Source organism: Pavona decussata, unplaced genomic scaffold (genome assembly GCF_977016875.1).
Source record: "Pavona decussata unplaced genomic scaffold, jaPavDecu1.1 SCAFFOLD_58, whole genome shotgun sequence".
NCBI classification, from domain to species: domain Eukaryota; kingdom Metazoa; phylum Cnidaria; class Anthozoa; order Scleractinia; family Agariciidae; genus Pavona; species Pavona decussata.
This window is the reverse complement of record NW_028145480.1, coordinates 3,316,360-3,333,146: the sequence shown is the minus strand read 5'-3', so window position 1 is coordinate 3,333,146 and position 16,787 is coordinate 3,316,360. Positions and strand designations below refer to the sequence as shown.

Here is a 16,787-nt window from a genome sequence, read left to right as displayed (position 1 = left end):
GATCAAATTTCAACTACAATGTTTATCAATATTCACTGGATACAGAACTATCTCTCCAGAATCTTTTCCTTTTCTCCCAGAAATCTTTTTGTGAAAGATTGCATTGAAGAAATTACACGTTTTGTGATCGCCGTAAAATAATTTTCCGTGGAAATAAATTCATCGAACACGACAGTGCTTTACGCACGTTGTACATTTCGTCTCGTCAGAAATAGATTTTCCACCGCAAATTAAACTAGCCTGTGGAACCTCGAAAAGACCATGCTCATCAAAATAGTTGCTATGTTCAGAAACCTTTTAATCTCCTCATTTGATGCTACAATACGAGTAAAGAGGGCTTTCCACCCAGCCCCAACTTTGCGAGGTTTTGCGAGTCACGTATTTCTAGTTTATTAATTTATTTCTTTATTACAACTTTTGTGGTAATCTCGTACCCAGATCTCCCACGTTTGGACATTCCCGAACCTACTGAGATCAGGGTACGAGATTACTTTGTGGACTCCCTGTGGTGTGCCTGCGATTACCTTCTAAGATACCCTGTCATGTAAGATACATCGAGGTTTGCGAAAATGAAGGTTATCTGTGCGGGACTGAGCAAAACCGGGACGAAATCTCTAGCAAGTGCCCTACGAATCCTTGGATACAAAGTGTACGATTTTCCGGAACACATCGACATTCATCTTGACGAATGGCTTGCCATATATCGCGGAGAGAAGGTGCCTGATTTCGTCTCCATGTACGAAGGTGTTGATGGCGTGACCGACCTCCCTGCAGCTTTTTGGTACGATGAAATTCTCGAAGCTTTTCCCGAAGCGAGGATAATTCTAACCGTACGTGATAACGATGACGTTTGGGTGCAAAGCTGGGTTAAACATCTCCGAATGACTCGCGAATTGGGGGTGTCTTCGAAGCTAGCATACCTCCTTTGTGCAAAACCTCGAAATCTTTTGGACCTGTTCAACGCACAAGACCAAGCTGCTTACGGCAGCATAAATCCAACAGCGACTGGCTTGTTTAAAAAGAGGTATACTGCACATAACGAGAGAGTACGGGCTATTATCCCGGTAGAAAAATTGCTTGTTTACAACGTCAAACAAGGATGGGAACCTTTGTGTCAATTTCTCGGAGTAGACGTTCCTTCGCAGGGGTTTCCGCGTGAAAACGTTGGAGGAGCTGGTCGGCATGGTTCTATCGCCGTATATGGCGAAGAGCTAAAGCATAAGATTATGTATTTTTTGTTTCCTCCGTTATTGATTTTATTGAGCATTTTAGTATATTTATTATATTGGAATCATCAATGACCCTTGGCATTCAGTGCCTTTCAAATTTTCCTTTTCTTTGGTATTTACCGAGCTAATGCACCCATCAATTCGAAGCTTCAACATCCCCCCCCCCCCCGGAAATTTGAAGTTTTGAAAATTAGGTTGTTTAAATTCCCACCTCCCGGGGCCAAAAAGCCATTTAAATGCCCTACCCTTAAGTTTTCCAGGTCTCTCCCTGATCATGAGGTCAAATGTTTTGCTTCATCCAAAGCACTATTTATGCTTTGGAAACAGTGATATATTAATGACACCTTCAATAACCATTTTGGGTTAGCCCTCTCACAAAGGAGAAATTCTGTCCTTGAAAGCTCCTCAAGCTCCAGAAACCGGGGGAAAAATATGCAAGAATTCCGCTAGACCAAAAGAAAAATCTGGTACAAATTCCCCCACCACAATCAAACTCCCTCCTCAGGCACAGCAGGATATGCAGTTGGCTGGAGGTGGGGGGAGATGTTGAAGGTTGGAATTGATCGGCACATGAAGGTCAGTTAACACTTGTGAAATAAGTACAAGCACATTCCCACTATGGGATAGACACAAACTGGACTAGAAATTTGTGACTAACAAAACCTCGCGAAGCTAGGGCTGGGTGGACAGCTGATTTGGAGTGAAGGCATGGGCTAGGGCAGCTAGAAAATATGAATTGTATCGTCTTTGTGATAGTGATTGAGAGGATGGTGTGCTCTTTGAATAGCCCCACCCTTGTGCAAGTGGTTTGACCACACCCAATCTGTGTGATCTCATCCCCACAGACCCAGGGAGTGATACACAATAAGTACAAGCACATTCCCACTATGGGATAAACACAACCTGGAAAGGGCAGCATGCAGAGACCTATGTACACAATGCTGCTGAGTTCTTACAAGAGCTATTGGTCCTTCTGCTTCTGCTTATTATCACATACCAGATCACACTTTTGAAAAAGTGTCTTCCTTGCTTGTGATTATTCTCCAAATGCAAACTAATAGGTTGGGAAAAATGGAACTCACCCGGCTGATAATTTTACCAATAAAATTATATTTCAAATGTGTTGTCATAGTAATAATTGAGACAAAACAACTTCAGCACATGGAATCTTGGGAGACCCAAAGATTTGTTCTGGGTCAGATGTAGTTGGCACTTTCTGCAGGTTGCACTCCCTATTACAATCCAAGATGGGTGCAGTTCAATCGAAGCATGTGATCTTGACAGTGACACAGGGAAATAAGTTGAAGTCAGTAAAAGGTGCAACTGCTTGTTGGGTTTTGAAGTTCAGAGTTTGCATGTTAGTGAAAAGTGCAGAAAATAAACATAAGTAAATAAAGAAAAAAAGTAAATAAAAGACTGGTGTGTGTTTATATGTTGTCAAATTTTATCATCAATTAATTTCTTCATTTTTTTATTGGACAAAACACATCACATGGCGTAAAATCTAACAATGATTATCACTTAGCCTTCCTCGGCTCACTCTGGCCAGTGGAAAATACCGCTCATTGATCATTTAACAAATCGACGGCAGTTTTCTATGGTCTATACTCTTATAGACCATAAAATGACGTCAAAAAATGTTCAAAACTCAAGTGGAACCACGAGCTGCAGGCGAGTGGTTTCACTGCCAAGTTTTGGACATTTTATAGTGTCATTTTATGATCTAAAAGAGCATAGACCATAGAAAACTGCCGTCGATTTGTTTTTTACAATAACATGGAAAAAGTACGAGCGGAATTGGCTATTTTTTTTCGTTGAGAAAGCGCACTCGTTACATCTGACGTCATTTTTATTGTCTTTACTCTTATAGACAATAGCTACGAGCCAATCAGCGCACGGGAATTTGGACAGTTATTGTAAAAATACCAATAGGACACTTTGAAGTAAATCCCATGACTGGGGGTTTTGCAAATAGTGGGCTATACAGTGAGGCTTTGCCTTAAAGAGGTGCCTTCTTTACTGCCATGGTATGCGAAAGGGTAGGTTTTAGAATTTGAAAGGGTTGCAATTAAACCCAAGTATTAGAAAAGGAAGCAAAAAATGGGGAAAAACCTCAGGGGTACTCCTCAAAATTTTTGGTCAAAGGTGTGCGGCGCAATTCTCCAAAACCTGAGCCTATCTCAGACCAAAACTTTGGTTTTGGGTATTTCTCTTCAGACCTGGGCTCTAAAATTCATACCCATTTTCAGAATTTCAGATCAAAATGAATACAATCTTTATCCAATTTCAGATCAAAATGGCTCAAAAACCATACACTTTGGTGCACCAAATCCCTATATAGCCCCCCCCCCCCCCCCCCACTCTGGTGGCAATTGTAATGCAAAGATTATGCTTGCCACAGGAAAACAACAACAACAACAACAAAAAAAACAAAGGTTTTCACTTATCTCAAGGCACTGTTTTGGTAAGATTAGGTCTGTGAGAAGGTAAGGGGGCAAATGTGTCGGTGGTGCCTCCCAGTAATTAAAGAATACAAACTGCAGAGAAGTGGGTCCTGCCTAAGTTGCCATACACTATCCTGTGGAGGTGATTACTCACCTTTAGCCATAATGCATATACTTTGCTGTCATACATGTTTTTGCTCACTTGCAGACAAACTCACAAGAACTAAATAAACATACATGACCTGATGTAACTACATACACAAATTCACAAGGGTCCACACAAATCAGTTTTTTCCACAAGAAAGCAAAGCATATAATATGACTGGATGTGGTCAAAGATTCATCCGTGCATCTTTAATCAAAAAAGTGTCTAGCTAGGCTTACTAGATTGGTCTTTCGTGCTGGTCTCTCTGAGGCAAGGAATTTGTGTTGTCACCAAAGGGCATTTGAAAAAAAGGCCCATACTGCGCATGTGTTGGCAGAAACAGTTCCCTTCGACAGATTAAAAGAAAAATATCCCCCACCTCCTTCCCCAGGGCAAAATCAATGAATTCATGCGCAAACGCGTCGTTTTCCCATCATTAAAACGAAGGAGCACCCCCCCCCCCCTCAGCAGTGTCTCCTAAGTAGACACATAGTTTAATTTACCTTAGTTTTAGGATAGTTTAGGGAGTGCCATTATGTAAACTATTGAGCCATCAGTAATTGATGTCACCCTCAAAATTGCCAGTAATTCGAGTTCACGGGTAAACTTTGCCGCGTAAAACGTCAACACAGTCCCGCATAAATTGAATTATGACACCCTCACTTGTTCACAGCTATTCCAACGAAACTTTTTTTTTCAGATAGTTCGCGTCCTTTTTGAGATATCGAACTACCGTTTCCATTAAATTCTGCATCCCTTTCTGGTTTCAACATTTACCAAAAGTTTTTTTCTGAAAAAATTCGACCTTTTTCCCTATCAGTAACCTTAAATGGAGTATTATTATTATTATTATTATTATTATTATTATTATTATTATTATTATAGACTCGTTCAGGAAAAAGGAGCGAAAAGCCGGAAACGGGAAGAACAACGGAAATGAGAAAGTGGCGCCTGGGACGACCGATTTCTTGTTTGTCTCTGCTCGAACGCGCCAGTGGCCTCTGCGGAAGAGAGAGTAGCCTGATTCTCAGACGGTGCATGTCGCCCGCGGCCACTCTCACCGGCTCCCTTTCCGTAGTGAGAGTCAGCCTGAGAATCAGTGTAAGGAGAGAAGAGAGCGGTGGCATTAATTTTTCAGCTACAATTTTGGAATTGAAAGGGAAATTAAACCTCCTTCCACTCTCCAAAAATTAATTATGAATTCGCGCGCAAACCAAAAAATGCAAAAAGTGCAATTTTCCCCTGATCACTGAAAAAGCGATGTTTCGTGTTGCGTCACCTATCGATATTAATGGCTAAACCAGAGACGCATTGGCTGGTGGAACAAAGAGTTCTTTTGTTTTAATGGTTACCAAAACAATGTTTGTAAACAGCAAACATTACTATGGGGACAAGATTGTTCTTAGATTTTAATTGTCCAATACATTGTAGTTTGCATTGTGCTGGCATCTCAATGTGCATTAAAGAAGAACGGAAGGGAGGAGGGATAGGGAACTGGTCACAACACGTTTGTTCGAAGAGAACCCACCTTGTCTGGGGTAGGGGAGTATCGAAGACACCACCTATGTCATGAATATTACCAACAGAGTTTTATGGGATTTGAAATTTGTGTTGACACAAAAATATTCAGCTAGCAAGAGTCAGCATTGCTGGATAAACAAGAAAATTGAGGTTTGAATCTCATTGTTATTTTTTACTGCTGGTTAGAAGGATGGCTATGCAATAAAGACATCGTCTTTTGAGGTTGAGGAAGGGGGAAGGGGGAGTGGGAAGGGGGAATGGGAGGGGGAAGGGGTGCAGGCAGAGACCACCATCTATTTTGTGGTCTGAGTCTCGCTTTCGTGTTACCAGCGAATCTCTTGGCCACTGAGCCACGAAAATTGTACTGGTTGATACCGTCCATACTTAACGATATGCATTAGCTATGTATAAGCCAAGTGAGAGCACAAGTATACCAATGAAATCTGGGAAACAAGAAGGTTGGCAAACCCTTGTATGATGCACCCTTGGTAGTGAAAGACAAAACGACTTCAAAGGATTTCACGTTCAAAGAATTATTATTTACGATGTACAAGGAACGTTTTCGGAATAAACTTCTAAATTTCATTAATCAACTAGAGTACACAGATATGAACATATGTATAATATACTTTTACCATAACTTGAACCTCCCACACTCTTTCAGCTCTACGTACAGTTGAGCACGTGTGTTTTTCCAATTGATAAAATATAATAATAATAGAAAAAGAATATGTATTTCCTAATATAATGTCGCTACTCGACTGCCGGCAATTGTGTCGATATCTTGTAAGATAATTTTTACGTTGACTGTTATTAGTGTAATGCTGAAAGAGTTGGCACGTTTCATTCCCAAGAAGTTAAAAAAGAAACCCCTTAACCATTTTTTGTAAAATGTTACAAAACAAACAGCACCAAATGAAGTCCAGGGCCCAGTTGTTCAAAGCCCGATTAAACTAATCCTGGATTAACGTGAACTTTGATTCGAGTTTAATGACTAATCATCAAAGATTCTTCCAAAGATTTTGTCCCTCAGTTTTGACTTTAGACTTGTCTTTAACATTAGCTTAAAATTAGCTTTCAAAAACCGCTTTTAATGAACGAGATGTAAGACTCGGTTAACTTTTAATCGTGGATTAGCGTTAATCGGCTTTCGAACAACCCGGCCCTGTAAAACAGGTTTCATGTAAATGGTAGCATTTTGAACAAGCTTTTATTTACAGTCCCAAAAGCTATAACCACCGTGTACGGTACCACGGAAAAGCAATGCTATCAACTGAATGGTCAAACATAAGGGTTTCGGTCACAAATTCAAAAGTCAAAGCTACTTTGGGAATAAAAGGTTTGGAGAACATTTAACGCGGTGATCAGGAAACGAGGAGCTATTTACACTGATTTTACATTCTTTAAAGCAATACCATCAAACCTTCTTCGACATCGATAATTATCTTCGCTAGCAAATGTGTTTCTGAAATTTATCTAGGGACTGCTCTACAAACCAAATCACCGATGATAGTTTTCTGCAAGGCTGTTTTTTTTTTTTTTTTTTCAAATCGACCAACGCAAAGCAATCCCTTTCTTTGTTACGTTTTTATAAAAATGATGCAATCGTAGCGAGTCCAATTTTTTTTCTAAATTTCTTACAACCAACTTCCCCTTCAGCGCTATTAAATTAGAGTACTGTGTTTTTCAGGAAAAAAATGGTGATAATTGTTCGATTTCCTCCCATTAAACATTACTCAGTATTCTTGTACACTGCGGAAAGTGTCCCAAAGTCAAAAGAAACCGTTCAATATTCTTCTTCAGCCGATGGCATTTTGGGCAGATGACTTAAAATCACGTGAGGCAGGCGTGAGGTTTCATTGGTTGGACGAGAAAAGAAATACATTTCACTGATAGTAACAATTTGCCGACATGCTTTCGGCAACTGTTGTTGCTGTTGGCAACTGACACCTTTGCTAGCACGGGTTTGTAAAGCTTTACGAGTTTTGGCAGCCCCTGAACACGTGAACACATGGAGCAGAATTCTAGTGTGGTGAGTCATTTCTCCATTGCATGCCCCTCAATCAAGGAAAGAGCCAGAATTCGTACCGAGTGTGTCCGTGTTTTGAGGGTGTCGACGCCAAAAAGTCGTGAAACATTTTCACTTTGAAGATCACATACAACAGTCTTCTATTCGCTATCAATGTATTGTATTGTCCGTGGAGCGCTTCTCAAAACTTCTTCTCTTTTCTAAACTTTTTCTTCTCCTTTCGCTACTTTTCCTTCGCCTTTTATCGGGGCCAGTATCACGCTCGTCGGTTCCCGAGCGTGGCCGTCGATCTCTTCTTCGAGAATCATCGTGCGGGGACGTAACACTCTCGAACACGTCGGAATCAACGGAATCGGCTGGAGGACGCGCTCCCCGAGCCGAGTGAGGTAAACTATCAGAGTCAGTGAGATCGTTAAGTTTTCGTTTCAGCTTATCAGTGATGTCATATTCATCTTCAAGTTCGTCAAATGATCGATAAGACCTCGGTTCCGATGGTCGCGAATCGGTGTCTTTCAAGTCGTCCTCGGAATCATCGTCGCTCAAGCCGAGGTCAATATCAATATCGTCGTCATCGTCTTGGGATAATCCTTCAGAATCATAATGCATATCATCCTCCAAGGCGTGTTGTAGTTCGCTTACTCGCTTCTTGGCCATGCCTAGTTCTTGCTTTAAGCTGGATACAACTCCTTCTAGATGCTCAACTTCTTTCTCCTTTGAAGACAAACAAAAGTGAAATTATTTACAGTTTTCATACAGGACGAGTGCCTGTACGACAAAGAGACTCCATGTTTAAAATTAAATCACCAAAATATTTCAAGCAAACAGCACCATGCCAATGTATCGCTCAACAGTACTCATTTGAATGGTCACACTTGAGGACGATGCCTACTAATACAGAGGTATTTTTGTGCAGTTTATGACCATGCGGCAAAGCAGATCTTAGCAAGGGCTATTGAAATCCATAAAGAAAATTGGGGGTAACCATGCATTTTTCAGAGACAATGAAGCAACAATTATTCTGAAAAGCAGTAAAATACAAAGCAATGTATGGTGTTTTTCTCTAAATTGAAGCCTTTCTTATCTCTGAAAAATTGCATGGTTGCCCCAACTTTTCTTTTTTGATATCAAAAGCACTTGCTAAGTTCTGCTTTTTCCGTATAGATTTGAACCGCGCAAAAATATCCATGTATTAGTAGGCACCGCCCATAGGAAACGCGAGTATCTTAGATGCGCAGAACGTACGCCCAGTAACAAAAGTAGGCACCGTCCTTAAGGATTTCGTCCACACACAAAGGTAAACCCCCCTAAAAAGCGCAATGTAGATTACCAGACACAGTTACTGTTCTAGAGCTTTCATGTAAAGCAAGCAAAAGTTACTCACGGAATCGATCTTTCTTTTCTTGTGATCTTCTTCTTGTCTCGATAAGGCCGCCATCTCTTCTTTCATCTCGCGCAATTGACGTTCAACCCTACGCGTATAACAGAAAAAGTCAATTTAAGGGGCAGTGTCACTCTGAATAGACTAAAAACATATTTGAATCGATGGAATTGTTAAAATAATGGTTCACTCTTGTTATCAATAACCTCACTAGTGCACAGAAACTAGTATCAATCATCTTTGGCTACGGATGGCTAGGGTGGAAATGGATTGCAACTTGAAAAAATTGGCCGGTTTTTTCAAGTTCTTCCTGTGTATTTGAGAGAAGTCGCTAAAAACTGCTTATAGTTTGTTCTTTCTCGGAGGAATCCCTTTACTTATTATTTTCTTTCCAGTGCCCTAACAGCAATTTCATGTTAGAACAAAAGTTCCCTGTCAAATATTTTAGCAGTTTTCACCAAAATACAGCAAAATCGCCGTGACAGTTCCCCTTTAAGTGAGAGGATTGACCGGTGGCCCAGTGAGAGTATGCAGCTTAAAACATACGGGTTGAAAAGTATTCATAAAGAACAAACTGGACGAACAGCAACACACTGGCGTAACATTGTCGAACACAACAATGATGCCCCTAACTAGCATAGAGTACACTAATCTTGCTCTAAACGCATTGCGTGACAGCTCATTTGACAGCTACGAAGGAAACAACTCACGGAACGCGTAACAGTACATACAAGGTTGTAGCCTTCCAGGTCGTCACACAACGCTCCTGGAGGATCATTGTGTGACGCCCCAAAGAATGTCTGGGAAGAAGGCTAAGGCCCCATACACGCTAATCCGGATAAATTTGACAAAGCGTCTTTTTTTCTGCCTTCCATTCACACTTTTGAACGGCGTTCTCGATCATCCGAAAACGGATCTTTTTGAACCCCCCCTCCCCTCTCCCCCACAGAGTGGATAAATAGGCCATTTCCGAGTTACTTTGACCCTCATAATGAAAGTGAGGCCAAGTGCAAAGTTTTTATCATGAAAATTAATTTTGATTCATATGCAAAGCTTTCCTCATAGCCTCGCTTTCATAGTGAGGTTCACAGCAAATCGGAAATGACCAATTGAAAATGCTGGCTAAGTGTTGTAGCGTGGACTACGAAAATGGAGCTTTCTGAAAATGCTGTGACACAAAAGTAATGTACGCATGCTCCACCGTGTATTTAGCAATTGTGGGGGTGAGACGATTAGCGTGGACAGTGTCTAACAAGGCAATGACTAGACCTGGAGTTCTCTTGTATAAGTTTGGTTTCTCTGAGCTGAAAGTCCTCCCTTTCATCATGTAACTTTTGAATTTGGTCCTTCAGACGACCAACTTGAACCTAAAAAAGCAAATTCATAAAAATGCTCCGTAAAAAAGAGATAAATAAAATAAATAAATAAATAAATAAATCACTTTATTTAAGTGTCAGTGTATTTGGCGCAGAGCACTAATTAGAGACACTTTCCAGATCGAATTTAGAAATGTTGGCTTTTGAGGAGAGGGAAAAACCGGAGTACCCGGAGAAAAACCTCTTGGAGCAAGGAGGAGAACCAACAACAAACTCAACCCACATATGACGCCGAGTCCTGGAATCGAACCCGGGCAGCATTGTTGGGAGGCAAGTGCTCTCACCACTGCACCATCCCTGCTCCTATATAAGCCGAATGATTCCGTGAAAAACGCAAACCGCCTAACCATAATAACATCAAACAAAATATCAAAATATCAATGAGTACGCATGTACCTCTTGTCGTTTCTTAAAGGATCCTTCCAAATCTAACTGCGTAGCCAGCTCTCTTCTCTGAAAACATAAAGACGCGTAATCAGTAAAGTGTTTCAAATCTGTATATATTGAAAACAACCTTGAAAAAAGCTGTTAAAAGAACATGTACCTTGCTCTCCATCTGATCAAATTGATGTTTCTCCACGGTGGATTCTTCCAAATACGACAACCGATTTGTCATGTGCTGGACCTAAATAAGGCAGACAAGATTATTGCGTGACAAATAACACCATAGCGTTACACGAAAATACGTTGAACCTGCATACGGTGGAGGAGACATAATATAAACAAGGCGTTGTGACTGGGTAAAGCTCAAGGTATATGGCGTTACATGGGTGTGACGAGCGCTGAAACGATGGAAAGATATGAGACGTGTGGCGAGCTTTTGAGATTTAAGGATGTGGCGTTACTCAGGCTTGAAGAACTCCAAATCGCGACGGCAGAGAAGTGTGCACCTTCCAGTTTATTTTCGTAGCAAAATAGTAAATTGAATAAAAGAAAAACACCATTTCTATAACGTAACGTTTAGGACTGTCTTGCGTGACTTACCTTAGATTCCAGGCTTTCATGTTGAGCTGTCATTTCCTGAATAGTAGCCTCGCGTTCGCGAATCGTCTTCTGGGCCTCCGTCAGCTGAAAACGGAAAAGTCATATTTACAACTCTGGTTACGGGGTTGAGCGTGACAACGGGTGGACGCGTGACAATGGACTCGTTGCGTCTATTTGTCACGCAATGAGGAACAGTCATGGCTGAACGTCAACGAACTTACGGACAAGAATTAAGCGACAAAAACAAAACAAAATTACTCAAAGTTTAATCTATTCGGAAAATGGCTGACACGCTACTATCTCTGAAAGTGAATGCTCTCCTTGTTTGACTTTGTGAACAAGTCTCGGGAAAAGAAAAGACCAGTCGGGGTACCCCTTCGTGGCACATAGATGAAACCCTTTCTCTCCTACCCGTCCCGCAGATTTTGATATGCAACGATAATAAGCAGGATTGACAAACCTGTTTCACCAGTTGCCTGTTCTTCTCAGTGAGTGTATCAATGTCATCTTCATCTTCGTCCACTTTACTTTGCAGCTCCGTGTTTTCTTTTAGCGTCGTCATGTACTTCGTTTCCAGCTAAAAAACGAAACATTAAAATGCTCTATAAAACTGCCACTATTGATTTCCCTGTTGACACTTGAGTTGTGTTTTTGTGCTACAAATTCCGAAATCAGAAGATCTCAAAAATCTTCTCCCACAATGTGAAAACATCTTTTTTTTTTTACTGGCAATACTCTATTGAACAAAAGTATAGAATACTGTACATTTACTATACAACACTACAATACTTCAATACTAGTACGTTACAACTCTACAGTACTCTATTTGCAGATCTACGGGGTAAGGATGCTTAGAAAGCATCTTGCATGCAAATGGCTGAACGACCGATTACGTTTAGCAATGCCGGGGAGCCAAGAGGCTTTTTGCATTTGTGTTGTCAACTTCAAGTTATTCTTCAACTCGAGGAATAAGTCCTTCCACCCACCAACCCCCCCCCCCCCCTTCCCTAAAAAAAGGTCCACTAAGCCCCGCCTCCCTTCTCCCAAACAAAAAAATTCGTATAGTTATGACCCAAGTAAGTAACTATGTCCCGCGCGCTACACTATTCACGTCTGCCTCACCTCCTTCTTCGACTTGGTCAAAGCGTCGACTTGTCCCTGAAGGTCAGCCACGTCTTCTTCCAGCTTCTTTTTGCCTTTCAGTGCGGCCTGGGCGGCAAATTCTGCGTCTTCAAGCTATAAAAAGACAAGGAATCCAGGTTAACTCTTTCACTCCATTAGCGCCCGAGGTACATGGTACAAACTCACAACCAAACGCACAGCGCAGTAGGGGAGATGAGCTCTACAGCTTTCGTCTGAAGCGTACCACCCACCTGATTTTTCAAAGCCTTCATCTGATTTCTTTCTTTAGGAATCTTCTGAGACTGAAAAATATAATAGCTCCTATGAAATAAACAAAATACGCTTGCACCTCCTTAATGCAAAAAGCATTGGCGTTGAAAACGTGAAACGCTGATGTCGCAAAAAACGAAACTCGCTTATTTATGGGTCTTCATTTGAGTGAAGTCCCCGCAAATCTCCACATCTGCGAAAATTTGGTGTGGTAAACTGCGCCCCTTTAAAATCGCCAAATTGAGTTGTAGAGAGAATCTCCAGTAGTAGTATGCGTAGTAAATAGTGTAAGTTGTTTTAATCAACTATACTACAATATCAATAAAATAAGTACGCATTGCGTACATGTGGGTAGTGCTGTACAAGCGCTGTGGACCTGTTTGTTTACGGACATTCACTCACTCCTGACTCTTACATGCCTGACGACCCAGTGGGTAGAGCACAATACAGTACACTACCCACAAAAATAAATAAAAATTACAAAAAAAAAAAAAAATCTCCAGTAGCGTGTTACGAGCTCTTGAGAGAAAGCTGGACAGCGGAAAGAAAAAATATTCTCGAGATTTACTACCACAAAGATCAAACAATGCCATAAATACTGTGTTTACGGACCTGAGATTCAATGACTGCCTGCGCGTCCTTCAGCAGTGCTTTGGTCTTTTTCAGTTCTCGTTTCAGTTTTCGCTCCATTTCGGCATCACCTCGTTCGTAATGATCACGAAGTTCCTCGAGCCGCCTGTCTGTCTCCCGTTTGGCCTGGAATAAACATCGTCCAAAATTAATTCATGAACAACATGTCAGAAAAACTAATTCCTTTAGAAACTCAAATCATGTCAGTGGTCCCCTTGTTTCCATTTCTTCCCACTACAATATGCCGCAACTGTCAAAGCTCCTAGTTTTTCCCGCTCGAACTGCCGTGATACCTTTTTACACGTCAACAATTGTTCCCTTGATAAGCTCCGAGTTCTCAAAAGGGAGCTCTAGCAACGACCACGACGACGGCAACGAGAACATCAAATAAGCAATAGGCTTAATAACCAAAACAACAACTCTGCACATGTATCACTCTTTTTGGTACATTTCTTTGGTGTCACTGTACGACTAGGACGTGAAATTTCCTGATGGGACGTTTTATGGAGGACGTAGACACACGACAACGAATGTTTTCTTACTTTTCCTAAACTTGGGTGCGGTCTCCAAGAATTCAACTCCAGGAAATTTCACCTACATTTGGCATTTAATAGTGACGTAGGTGACATTTTCGCTGCCGCCGCCGTCGTTAAAGCTTCCTTATTTCACCCGCCACAATGTGCCGAGTTTCCAGTTTCTCCCGAAAAAATATGCGGCGTTACTAGTTCCCAATATAATGCCACGTTCATCCACCATCCAGTTATTTCCCGCCAAAACCTGACAGCGGACAAAACAGTTGAAGATGAACTTACCTTAACTGCTGACGTTTTTTCCGCGTATTCGTCTTCTAGCTGATCTTCGAGTTGTTTGATCTGCAAATATCCATAAAACGGTCAGTGCGCATCATACCCGAGTCATACAGCTTACTCTTGGTTGGTTGATTTGCCAAAGAGCGAAAAAAGTGTGTGGAAGACTGAGTGAATCAAAATCAGAGCAAACCTTTTTCTGCATGTTAAATCTGAACTGTTCAATTTCTTCATCCTTCGCCTCCAACTCCTTGTGTACCATCTGTTTGCCATGTTCAGCGGCCATCTCTAAACGAAGTTTAGCCTGAAAAAGGCAGAAATAAAATACTGTTGAACAAAAACACATCACATGATTTGCCCTCTCAAAACTGTTTTTCCCGCTTTTTAAGCGGCTTGTCCTTGAAGTACTGAGTTTTCGAAACCATAATATGCTGCATTTCAAGATTTTACTGCCATGTGCCACATTCTTAGTTTTCCCGCCACAACGTGCCTCGTTCGTTATAGCCTCCACCTTTTTCCCGCCTGCCACACTATGACTTCGTTCCTATTGTTCCCCGCCAATTGTGCAACGTCCCCATTTTCCCGCCATAATGTGCTTCGTTCCCAGTTCTTCCTCCATCATATTTCGCGTTCATCACCGGTCATAAATATTTTCCCCAAACATTAGCAGGAGACAAAAACTAGTTACGCATTCGTTTCGAGTGGCATACAGTGGACCCGGTTGTTACGGACGCCAAAGGGACACGCAAAAGTATCCGCCGTACCATTCGGGTGTCCGTATTAAGCGGGCTCAGACAGTAAGCGTGACGGACACATTATGCTTTATCGATACAAAGCCTACAGTATACAATTAAAAAGCAACAGAACGATGTTTAATGTCTTAACTGTCATTAAGTTTAAACTGCAGAATCCTAACGCCCATTCAAATAGCCTCAAACGAAAATTAATGTTCTCTCAGTGATTCAAACGCGGCTGACAACGTAATCATTTAAAATAGTCTTTGACTTTGCTCTGTATTGGCATTTTCAGTTTGTGGTTCAGCAAGACTGACTGGATGTTAGACAACTTAAACAATGCGCAGATGACCAGTGTCCGTTAAATCATACGCAAGTGTCCGTTGTCTGTATAGTCTCCCTCGCAGCCGTTCTGTGTCGTTGCGTGACGAGACAGAACGGCTGCGAGGGAGACTATTGTCTGTATAAACTAGTGTCCGTATTAAGCGGGCTAATGTAAGAGAAAACTTTTCTTAGCTTTTCGTGGGGCCAACCAGTATTAAGCAGGTGTCCGTAAAAGCGGGGTTCCACTGTGCCAAAAAAATTAAATTCAAGTTTCTGCTTGAGATAAACTTGAAGAGCGGCAAACCCACCTGTTCAAGCAGTTGGATTTTTCCTGCCTGGTCGTCAAGTTCTTCTTCTTGGTCCTGAACTTTCTGTTCCAGGTCTCGTATGGTTTTCTTTAACGCGACAACCTGGAAACATTTGAGGGAAAAAATTTAAATGAGAACTCGCTCCTGTAGCAGTGCCATTTTCTCTGGAAAGAATTTGTCGTAAGGTTGTGATCTACTTTCACCTTCGCAACCTTTTGCCATCCTCGTTTCCTAACGAATTCCTCCGTGTGAAATGCTTCATCTTTCATTTGCAAAGTAGTCTTAGTAAAATAAACTTCTCGAGCAAATAAATCTCAAATTTTACTCACGTCTCCTCCATGTAAACCCTGTTGGGTGATATCATTTATATCGCCTTCAATCCTTTCTAGTTCTTTTTTCGCCCTCTCTAATTCTTCTTTAGTTTCCTACAAAAAAGGACAACAAATCAGTACCACAAACCTAACCTTAAAGGGAACGTCTGCTCCGAAAACAAATGGACGGTAAATTGTTGGAAATAGTGTCGAAATTTTAAATTTTAGTTTAAGAAATAGAAACAACATTCAAGTGTGCTAAAATTAGATATGATTGTCGCCTATCTTCGCTTTTAAATTCCCCGGGCGCGGCCATCTTGGATTTCATGACGCCATTGCGTTGCCGCTATTGTTCTCTAATTGTTTCAAACAAAAGAACTTCTGTTTACTAACAATAGCTAAAATTTAGACTTTAGACACTATTTCCAACAATTTACCGTCCATTTGTTTTCGGAGCAGAGGTTCCCTTTAAAAGCACAGCGTGCAGGCTGATGCTTTGCGTTTCCATTTATTCAACGTCAATAACACGGGAAGTACTTGTGCAGTCTCCCGAGCAAGAGGCTCATGATTAAGTGCTTGACAATAATCCAGATCGAATTGGAATTTGGAAATGTTGTTTTTTAGGAGCGGGGAAAACCAGAGTACCCGAAGAAAACCTCTCGGAGCAAGGGCGAGAGGCTAGCTGAATATTGCTCTGTTAAAGCTAATAAAATTTTGTCGGTAATGTTCATGAGATAGGTGGTGTCTTCGATAACCCCCCCCCCCCCCCCCCCCCTTCATCCCTGACCAGGTGGGTCCTTTTCGAACAAACTTGTTATGATTCACCAGTTCCCTTATTTGGTTTAACTTACCTGCAAGTCATGTTCCATTTTGTATTTGTCTGCCGCAGTTTTCTCCTTTTCTCGGTTTAGTTTATCTTTCAACGCTCGTTCGTGACTTAGTTCTTCTTTGACCCGCTGAATTTCTGAATCAAACCTAAAAACGCAAGACAAGGCATTTGGTACCTACAGAGTAAGACATTCTCAGTAGAAATCCTGTTTGAACCACCTCACAATAAAACACTGTATTCAGATCTTTAGTAGGCGAACATCTCCTTTTAGCTAGCATCCTTCAGAAAATTGCGCCTGAATTAGTTCTTAGTAAAAACCAAACCAAACCAGTAACTCCAAAAAGCAT

General features: G+C 41.3%; 2 protein-coding genes across 3 annotated transcripts in view; one reads left to right on the top strand and one right to left on the bottom strand.

Moving 5' to 3' along the window:
• The first annotated feature begins 535 nt into the window (after window positions 1-535).
• Window positions 536-2,659, top strand: LOC146479709 (uncharacterized). Its single transcript, XM_085110243.1, has one exon. It carries the CDS (start codon window positions 570-572, stop codon window positions 1,299-1,301), a length of 732 nt encoding a protein of 243 aa, XP_084966369.1. The 5' UTR covers window positions 536-569; the 3' UTR covers window positions 1,302-2,659.
• A 3,197-nt stretch (window positions 2,660-5,856) lies between these two features.
• Window positions 5,857-16,787, bottom strand: part of LOC146479708 (unconventional myosin-XVIIIa-like) — a 54,108-nt gene continuing 43,177 nt past the window's right edge. The window contains exons 26-41 of one of the 2 annotated variants that reach the window (XR_014864871.1): window positions 16,463-16,586; window positions 15,630-15,725; window positions 15,301-15,402; window positions 14,128-14,238; window positions 13,941-14,000; window positions 13,111-13,254; window positions 12,480-12,530; window positions 12,229-12,342; window positions 11,567-11,683; window positions 11,107-11,190; window positions 10,667-10,747; window positions 10,519-10,575; window positions 10,016-10,113; window positions 8,750-8,837; window positions 7,349-8,079; window positions 5,857-6,765 (exon numbers count right to left, since the gene is read on the bottom strand). Coding sequence is in view for 1 of the 2 variants with exons in the window: in XM_085110541.1 (XP_084966667.1) it covers window positions 7,519-8,079; window positions 8,750-8,837; window positions 10,016-10,113; window positions 10,519-10,575; window positions 10,667-10,747; window positions 11,107-11,190; window positions 11,567-11,683; window positions 12,229-12,342; window positions 12,480-12,530; window positions 13,111-13,254; window positions 13,941-14,000; window positions 14,128-14,238; window positions 15,301-15,402; window positions 15,630-15,725; window positions 16,463-16,586 (1,888 nt within the window). In the remaining variant the exon portion in view is untranslated. Of the gene's footprint in view, window positions 8,080-8,749; window positions 8,838-10,015; window positions 10,114-10,518; window positions 10,576-10,666; window positions 10,748-11,106; window positions 11,191-11,566; window positions 11,684-12,228; window positions 12,343-12,479; window positions 12,531-13,110; window positions 13,255-13,940; window positions 14,001-14,127; window positions 14,239-15,300; window positions 15,403-15,629; window positions 15,726-16,462; window positions 16,587-16,787 lie in introns of both variants that reach the window. The other variant, XM_085110541.1, reaches the window with a different exon arrangement.